The sequence below is a fragment of the Polypterus senegalus genome, chromosome 8 (assembly GCF_016835505.1).
Source record: "Polypterus senegalus isolate Bchr_013 chromosome 8, ASM1683550v1, whole genome shotgun sequence".
In the NCBI taxonomy this organism is placed as follows: domain Eukaryota; kingdom Metazoa; phylum Chordata; class Cladistia; order Polypteriformes; family Polypteridae; genus Polypterus; species Polypterus senegalus.
In genome coordinates this window covers 117,897,250-117,907,249 of record NC_053161.1, presented here as the reverse complement: position 1 = coordinate 117,907,249, position 10,000 = coordinate 117,897,250, and the positions used below count along the sequence as shown (strand labels likewise).

General features: G+C 35.4%; 1 protein-coding gene across 2 annotated transcripts in view; it reads right to left on the bottom strand.

Moving 5' to 3' along the window:
- The window catches only part of utp20 (UTP20 small subunit processome component), a 154,385-nt gene that overhangs the window by 2,462 nt on the left and 141,923 nt on the right, over positions 1-10,000 (bottom strand). For both annotated transcript variants that reach the window (XM_039761686.1, XM_039761688.1), the window contains exons 54-59: positions 9,115-9,297; positions 7,305-7,436; positions 6,603-6,735; positions 5,634-5,830; positions 4,118-4,189; positions 1-166 (exon numbers count right to left, since the gene is read on the bottom strand). The exon at positions 1-166 is cut by the window's left edge and continues 92 nt beyond it. In XM_039761686.1, the coding sequence (XP_039617620.1) occupies positions 1-166; positions 4,118-4,189; positions 5,634-5,830; positions 6,603-6,735; positions 7,305-7,436; positions 9,115-9,297 (883 nt within the window). The remainder of the gene's footprint in view (positions 167-4,117; positions 4,190-5,633; positions 5,831-6,602; positions 6,736-7,304; positions 7,437-9,114; positions 9,298-10,000) is intronic.

The following is a 10,000-nucleotide window of genomic DNA, read 5'->3' as shown; positions in this document are numbered from 1 at the left end:
TCTCCTCTGTCACAGGTTTTGAACTTGTTTCGTTTTGCTGATTTACTCCCTCTTCCTGGTGTATCTCTTCATTCTCATGTGTAGTAACACTGTTAGTGTCCTGTTCTTCTAATTCAGGGTTCAGTAGATAAAGAACTTTCGCAACAAAGAGCAAGTTTCTGATGACCTGTTCAGAAAACAAAAATAATTTGTGAGCAAAGTATCGACTACTCTCTCTGGTGGATTTAACACACACAATCAGATTTATATTGAGCTGCAGATTCTAATATGCACTATGAAGTCTTCTACTGTCTGAGGGTGGTATTTTATCCCCGTTTTCCAGTGTTTCCATAAGAAAGCCTACTTTCCTCCCACAGCCCAAAGACACATTTCTAGCTTACCAGGCAGAGCTAAACTGGCTCCACATTTCTTAAATGTGTTTGTTAGTGCGCTTCATACCATTCATGATCCTGGAGAAGTAGTCCAGGACTTTCAAATTATATTATTCTCAATGAGGACAAAGTATTAGGAAAAAAGCTAATTTTTTTTTTCCACAAATAATTGCATCAGGAAATGTCAAATTTTTCTCTTTCAAAATCATCATCTAAAGATTGTCTAGATTACACAAAAACCAAACATTATAATCAATCAAAATACAACTATCTGTAAAATTATTGTATAATGGTGAAACTGGCCAAATTATTACAGTCCTATCCAATTATATTTTTCAGTTTGGCTTTTTCCAGTAGGGAATTGCAACAAGCTATAGCCTAACCATGGAACATAAGCAGCAAAGAAGGAAGCAGCTCAGAATTGAATCTCAGCCTGCCACTGGACAAACACATATCCATGCTTAGTTGCAACAGGCAAATTAGAAGTCACCAATTTCAAACATGCACATTTTGTGAAACTCCAACCAAACAAAAACCATAACACACTGCGATTGTGGCGAGAACATGTAAACGCTACAAGATTGTGACCAGGACCAGGACAGGAATAGGACTGTGGCCTCCTGAGATGGGAGGTAACAGCGGTAGCCAAAGTTCCACTATGCTACTTTTATTTAGAAATTAAAAAATTATAGACTTTCTCCTTTTTTAAAGCTCCCTGCCTGACCCTGTTTCTGGGTGGTTCCCCAGGTGGTGGATAGAGGATAAATATACAATAAGCAGTCTAGAGACAAGCCTGGAGTATGATGAGCTCTGCCACTGGGGGATCAGTCTAATTAAATATGACCAAAGAAGTTGTTGTGGCATGGTGATGGTGTACTGTCATTAAATAAGTGCACCCTGAAGGGCTTACCTTTACTTTTAAATGGTGTCTCTTATTAACAGGCTCTGGGCCTATAACCCACACATCTTATATTTAATTTATACAAGAATCAGCTATAAAAATATGACTAATCAAATGACAATGGTCTTCAGCTTTGACAAAAGAACAAGAATATTCCACTGGGACTGCTAAGAGAAGCCTAATTAACCAGCAACCTCTCTCAGATGGCCAATAACAGCAGGCTTCAAAAGGTGAGCCAGCCATGTGATTAAAGGGATAAGAGAAGATAGACAGAAGAACTGGCAAGGAAGATGCGGGAAGCAACAGAGATGTGGAAGAATTATGAGCCATACACAATCATGATACAACTGACCAATAAATGCTGCCTTCCAAAAAACCCATCAGGAGCACAGAAAGTTTGCCAAATGTTGGAGGATCACCTCAACAGGTGAAGAGAACACACCAAGACAGTAGTGAACCAGACAAGCAAGACTGATGTTGCTATATAGGATGAAACCACAGTTAGGGAGAGTTTGAGGTTCAATAGAAACCCTCCAACTCGTTCAGAGATTATCAAAGCCCTCTAAGAGCTGAAGAGTGGCAAAACAGAAGGAAGAGACCACAATGCACCAGATGTTCACAAAGATGACCCTTCAATGCTATTTTCTCTCCTCCCTCACCCCATTGTCTAACAAAATATGGGAGAAGTAACAGATGACTGATGAAGAGAAGAAAAGATTCTTCAGTAAAGGCCCCAAGAATAGTGAGTGACCTAATCAACTGTGAAACTGGAGAGGTACCAATCTTCTATCTGTGCCAAATACGATCTTCTCAAAGGTCATAATCAACAGGTTCAGAAATGGCACCAATCAGAATATTAGAAGAGAACAAGCATGTTTTAAAGATAATTGTTCCTGTATACACCAAGTTAACGCATGGGGATAGTCTTGGAGCTGTGTGTGAAGTATACATCACAACAGTGTTAATATGGAATGGCTGTTGTCAGTTTTCCTAACAAAATCATTTTCCTTATGAATTAAATGTAAAACAACTTTAGGTGTTATGCACAAAATATGGGGAGATATTTAGGATTTCTAGATATTTCTAGGTTTAAGTGTGAATTGTTACATTCCATTTACTTTTGTTTATGACATTAGTTTTTGGAATAATGTCTGAAAATTAAATCTTACTAAGCCTACTGTCCTGCATGCATGTTTCCTCTATTCTACTGCTGCTAATTACGTTACTTTCCCAGCTAGGTCAATCAGGGTGAGAGGCCAGGCTCTCAACAAAGTAGGTATGTGACAGTCTAGTCACAAAAAGTAGTGGACTGTAGTCTTCAGCGTAAGTGAACTGCAGCTGTTAACAGTACACCCCAAAGGGTTGGTAAATGTAAGAAAATACAAAGGAAAGTAGCCAATAAAGGTGTGACATAACTGTGGGTTTACAGGAAAAAAGTGCATTTGAAAAGAGTTTATGCTTTAAGGAAAGGTTGTTCAATATCTATTCTACAATAAAAAAAAAACCTGCATTTCACCCAAAAATCATAATACTTTGGCTTTAACTGTTTTCCATCTCATTGCTAATTATGACTACTGTCACTAGCCTGTGAGAGACAACACAAATAAGAATCACATTGTATGTACTTGCATGAAAACAAGCTTCAACTGGAAAGAAATTAAGTAGCCATGACTTCTTCTATGCATTTTAACCTTAACAAATAAATACAGTAGCATTTTACCTGAAATGTATTGATAATACTTTATGTATGCAAAAATGCACCCATTACTCATTTACTACTTTTTGAGCTTTTCTTCCATGCCCCATATTCTCCATTGTAACGCATCAGAGCAGGAAAAGTTTATTATTTTTTTTAACTTTATAGAAACCATTTAACTTTGGAACACAATTTAAGTTGGTAAATGCACATATAGCATGTGTTTGAAGAAATAATTCGACTTGAAAAACAGCAAAATTACCTTTTAACAAAGGCTTGTACCGGTGCTATGTAAAATAACTACAACTCCCAGCGGTTCCAGCTATTACTCAAATGGACATATTTGGAGGGTGCAAGGGACTGCATGTCCTTTAAATAGGATCTGACTAGACAGAGACAGGAGTCAGAAGTCTCTGTGTGTGAGTCAGTCCAAGACAGGTTGTGTTTCCTGGAAGTCCATACCAAAAAAATAAATAAATAAACAACATCTTCGTGGCAGTGTGAATTGTAGCATCCTCATGACTGGTAAAGGATTATTTTGGTTATAATTGCGCTTCTACAGCATTAATAAAGTGGTTATTCATCTCTTTGCAGCATGGCAAATTAACATATGCTGGTAAAATTACTTCTGAATATGAAGGATTCACAGGCCTTGTAATGAAGTATGTAACATCAAGAGAAATATACCTCGCTTAAGCCAACTCTGGCCGTTCCAAAGTCAAGTTATTTCAGTAAGCCACATTGCAGACACAAATACCAACTTTACTGATGCTTTGTAAACGTTTTTAGCACCAAAAGAAAACTTTACTTTTACATAAGGGTAAGTGGATAATTAGAAGCATTTCTGCAGTACCTAAAGTGCACCAATACATGATGTATTTTAAATGCATTGTTTATATAAGTTCACTGAAGTCCAATTCATAATCAATGCAAATCACTAATCTAGTGTGATAAAATTAGAATTTCAAATTTGCTATTGTGAAGTATTAAAAGAGAAACAAGAAAAAAATAATCTCAGAAGATGCTAGGCCACAAAATATGATATTCTAAGTTTCCAAGTCAAGAGTCTTACTTATGATAAATAAATAATGAGATTAAAGATTCATTTGGACAAGGCAGTGAAACTTTTGCTAAGGTTAGTGTACCAACCTGCTCTCCTGAAGACTGATCCAAAAATTTAGACTGCAGTTGATGGCAAAAAGCTAGTGTCATTTCTTTAATCTGAAAATATACAAAAGGATCAAAACCAAAATTAATATTTTGTTTCACTACTATACAGCGAGAAAGAAATAAACAGATTAAATAACTAGAATAACATATTTTCATAAACTGAAAACTCAAGTTTAAAATTGATTATATAACCAAACAAACATATCAAGAAAAAACCCTAATCTTGCTTTAGACTAGAAGAACATGGCCATATGCACACAGTGCATCTATCCATAGTGTATGTAATTTCACTTTTATTGTTGATGTTATAACAAGTACAATGGCTTTTTTCACAAACTGAAAAATCAGAATCAAGACTGACTATATAATTAACTCAAAAACATCAAGACACTAATCTCACTTTAGACCAGTGGACTATAAGCATGAAGTTAAAAAATAGAAGCTCTTAAAAATCCATGTATACAGTGAGTCAATCTATATTTTTACTGATGTCATAGTCATCAAAAGACAGAGTGGTCTGGCTGGTGTTTAGGAATGTACTTCTCATGGGTTTAAACTGTTCTTGCAATAGCTTCTATAGAATCAATGACAGTAATCATTTAGGTGATAGATTTTGGTACATGGGTGTATGTAAAGCAGTAATACATTTTTTTCTGATGGATGTATCCCAATTTCAAAGCAAATTTTAAAACTGCAAACAAATCAACTGAGGCCGAGGTGAACAACTGGTGTTTCAAGAAGATATTCATCCTAAAAATTGTTCCAATGCATCTAAAGTCATATGAACTGAAATGAATACATAAATAAAGTATGTCATGCATGTGAGCCTGGAAGTTACCTTCCTGGCTCTGGGGAGGTAAACACTTCTACTATGGAATGACAGGGACTGGTGTCGCTAAACACATCTTCTCTTTCCACCACAGATCTGACAAGAAGATTGTCGAAGAAGCCTAGTCCTGCCTACATCACTCCAAGTTGGGCCTCCTCCCAGAACATGGTGTCATTTGAACCTGAGCCCTCAAGTTTGAGAGACTAAATATATGGCCTCCCTTATTTGGGCACTGTATGTTGTTTTTTAGTTATTTTTATCAGTTTATTAAAAGATGTAGTCTAGTTTGTACCCATTATTCCTTTTTTTTGCCTTCAGTGTTTCCTTAGTCATAAGCAGTATAATTTGATCATGATAGGAAGCTTTCATCAGTCAGAAAATAAATATGATAATGTTTATGATGCAGTGGAGAGAAAAACACTAACTTGAATGTGGATGTGTTTTTTTCTTTCCTTAATCACATACAACGGGCAAAATCTACTTTATTTGATATAGGATCTTTCAATAGTAAGGAAAATCCTACACAACCTCAAACGTACAGAGATACTGATAATTATGTATATATGCACAATCTGAAAAGTACTTAATTTCTGCGGAAACCCTAAATTCAGGTCCAAACTGACTTTGATGTAACTTTGTTTTCATAGATGTTTAAGTATTTCTTACCTTTTTTTCCAAATCACGGAGTAAGAACTGTGTTGCTGGTAGTTCACTTGCCATCTTCTTACTTGGATTTGTTTGGTATTCACTGTACTTTTTAACTAGTTCTTCTGGATTGTGTGCAGCAAACAGCAAACCAAAAATCTGTGATGCAGTCAACCATACCCAAGTGTGGGGAAACCACAAATGAGAATGAATGTGCCCTAAACAAATAAACAAATAAAATATAGCTTTTTAAAACTGTAAAACTGATGAAGAATATGCGCATTACAATCCTATATGTCTCACAAGTAACACTCAAAACTTTAACCTTATCTTTTACTTCTTATTTTAGTATTCCTTTCATTTTATATTCATTTGGCATCTTTACTGCAATCTTTGTGTGTGCTTTAACAGTAAGGTCAAAGAAGATATGCTGATGTGAAACTAATCATCATCTAAGCTAAAAATTGAACAACAAGAATTACTGCAGCCCTCCCTATCTGAGGAAATGACCATTTTTTGAGCTATATACTTAAGGTCAATGATTATTTCAGATCTAGCACTGGCATCTAGCATTTCATTGTCATCTTTCTATTTTATATATCCACAAAGCCTTTCTGAGACTAATTCCTTTAAAGAAACAGTAGCCAAACTCTGACTTGGGATCCCCTTGTGAGAATAAATGCTATTAATTAAAACCATTTTATAAGTATCAGAAAATTATTACATGAAGTTGCATTTTACTTTTTTTTTTTTGCAGGAGGAAGCTAAATCTCAAATATTTTTAAAACAAAAGCACTGTGTGGTGTGTATTTGTGTGGGGACACAAACAGGGAGCACTGAACTCTAAAGCTTGCTTAGTATGAAAGTGGTTGAGAGAGGAAAAAATCATGTTCATGAAAAGCAGCACTTCACATATTTATAGCTAATTAAACAAAGCAATTCACATGCAATAATAAACCAAGTACTGGAAAGAAAATAACAGAAACTTACGCAAAATGTTATCAAATGTTACATCCTGCTTAGACAGCTGCAAAAGGTTGCACTCTCTTATTAGTTTTGTAATCAAAGTTAACAGAACAACCAGAAGTCTGTCAGCGGCTTTTTCCTTAACTTCATCATCAATCTGAAAAGTAAATATTTTGGTAATAAAATGTAAAGGTGGAAAATCTGACCAATGACCATTTGCTATGGTAAGTTAATTTTTGTTACAGAATACATTTCAGAAGCATGGCCTGGATAATATTTATTAATGCCATTAGTTTGTTTATTAATTCCATTAATAGCTCCATTATGGAATAAACAAGTGGTAAACATTTCTAATAAAGCACCTTTAAAGAAGTATTATGCACATCACTACAGAAATTATGTTAACAATTTAATAATATTTTAATGAATAATTGTTTCCTTTTTTCATGCTTTAGCTTTTACAACATTTCAATATCTGTTATGGACTGGGTTAAGAGAACATTTTACTGTTGTCCAGCATGCACACACAATTCTGGGGAGAAAAAAACAAAAACAAAACATAACAGCTTTTCATTAAATTTGGGAGTTTGATAGGAATATTGAAAACAAACCGTTACCATGGATTCTCTGTCATGCATGATTAGTTTATTCAAATTCACTGCATGCTAAAATATGTAACAAGCGGTTCACAAAGTAAATAATGACTCAAAGAATAGAACTGCTTACATCTTCAAATTTTGAAGGGTCAATTTCTCTCTCAATTAATGGGAGAAGTGATTGAAGACGTCTCTCAAAACGCACACCTTCTAATTCCACAAAAAGGCCACAAGCCTGGGCTCCCAATCTCCTGTGAGGAACCTGTGTATTAATGGGGAGACAGAACATTAAAGAGTCTCTCCTTGCAAAATATTTCAGGTTCATTAACGGCAGTCTCCTTATTGCATTTCTCAGTGCAAAAATTACTACTGCTACTTCAAGGGGAGAAACAAATTTGAATAGTTAAAAACATTTGAATATTTTTCTTGAACAGTGGCCTATACTGCATGTTTACAATGACATGATGAAGAAGAACTTTATATGTACAGTTGCCATCATATCACAATTTCTGCTGAAAGAAATTTCATGTAACATCTGTGTAGTATAGCTATGAATTAAAGACAACATAGCCCTGTAATAAAGATTAATTGCTAACAATGGTGGTGGTACAACTGATGCCAATCACTAATTCAAGTGAAAACATGAAAAAACTGGTAGTCATGCAAGTCCCTTTCTGTTCCATTAGTACATACTATACTGTATGCACTGTGTAGAATGTTAAAACATAATGCTGTTAAAATGCAATAAACATTACATTACTATGAATGTGTTCATATGAAGTTAAAAAATAAATACATGAAAAAACAATAAAAAAAAGCTTCTTGCTCATTTTGACATCTCTGTCTAGTGAATTTGTTGGTAATGCTGGGGGTAAATGCAAGTGATATGGAGACTATGGGTAATACTTGCTACAGAAAAGGATTACAATGTGTGCCATGGAACAATTGGAGGCATGCAGTGGAAGGATGCATTTTGGAACCAGTTAATTACTTTAGAGACAGTGACATTTGGAAGATTGTTTGAAAACAAAGTGTATTAAAGGTTCTGAGAGAGTTTAGTTTCCTGAAGCCAACAATAATACTGTACAAACTGAATGGCTGACTCGTGTGATATAGAACACTCTATGAAATTCTTACCAGTATGACCACTCTCCTATTCTGTCATGAGCCCAAGGCACTTTAGGAGTTTAAAAACCATGTAATTTAAAGAACAGAGATCAGAAGTGTAAAAATGTGTCGAGTGTTTTACAGAGTTTGGGGCAGAAAGCAGGAAAAGCAAGGAGAGGCAACCATGCTTCTTTGGTCTGTTAAATGATGCAGAATAGAAGTAGTATCTAAATTGAAGGCAGCATTGCTAAATGGTCACTAAGGTTTAGAGGTAACCCATAAGCCCACAAATGAAGCCAGCAAGGGAATTAAATGGCCAGGAGTACAGAATACATAAGAAACTGATTCATTAAAAACTTTCCTAGAAGTGAGAATTAGACAGTATTTTTGTGTCAAAATAAGAAGGATGATACAACAGATTGACTGGGAATGTTAGCACATAACTAAAAAAGACCTAGTTGGGCTGAAAGATGTCATTAGGAACACATATGTTGTACGTGTTTGTGAGTGACCAAGAAACCAAAGTACTTTGAAAAGGAAAGGAAACCCTTTCTCAGAAATGCTTATCTGGATGTACCCAACAATCATCTAGTCCTCATGTTAAATAAATCTAATCTCAGGTGACAAACACAGAACAGATATTACTTTGTCATTATTCACTGGGAAAAAAAACAAGCAAACCTAGAGAAGTCATTAATAAAAATGTCAGGTATAATGATACCAACCTGTATGACCTCAATATTTTACAAAAACTTGGATAAATGCTCACATGGCCTTCATTACCAAACAAATATTGCAGTGTTTATTTTAATCCATTTGTAATTTGGGTTTACCTTTTCACTGTCAAGCCATGACTTTACTATTCCATACATGGCATCTTGATGTTCCGAACCGACTTTTTCCAGGAGTGATTTTGTTGATAGCGCTGCCATCTTTTTACACTTTGGAGAGTCGTCATTTACCATCATAAGTGATAGTGGAATAAAGAACAAGCCATAATATTCATGTAGCAGAGCCTAAAACAGCAGAATATAAACCTTAGTTCAGATTTATGTTGATTATGAAGACTCTCATGCTTAAAAAAATAGAATATTTATACAGATGGAAACCTGTTGTAACAAAACTCATTGGAACATAAAAATATTTCATTAACACAGAAATTGTGTTACAACAAATACGGGGAAAAATAGGTATACTCTTGCAACTGGGGTTGCCAATGATTCACCATATCTAATGGCAGTGGAACAAGGACAGTTCCGTAGCTGCTCTTCTGAGTTTGGCAAACTGTAAACCAAGGACAAAGTTATAATTGGATGTCCTCTAAAAGATCAAGCTTGCCGCATAACGTGCTTGTCACGCAACATTTAGAACAATTAACACCAGGGTTTCGACCGTTATGAAACTTGAACAGTACACTATCCTCACACAACACAACTACCCACGGGATTGCTAGGTGGAGCACAGACTCAGAATTCGGTTCTGTGTATGTTGTTGCACCTACACTCTCGCTGTGCCTCACCGAGACTGCCCGAGACCGGAAATTTCACAACATACCAGCACTTTCTTAAAGACAGCTTATTGCAGGATTCCCGAGATGCAGCACAGAAGTGTACTTTTGGCATTGCATTATCATCTTCTATGGCCATTTTTGGTCCAAAATAAAAATTGTTATATGAAAATGTACATTCCATTAAAACTAAAATTTGTTTAAAAAGATGA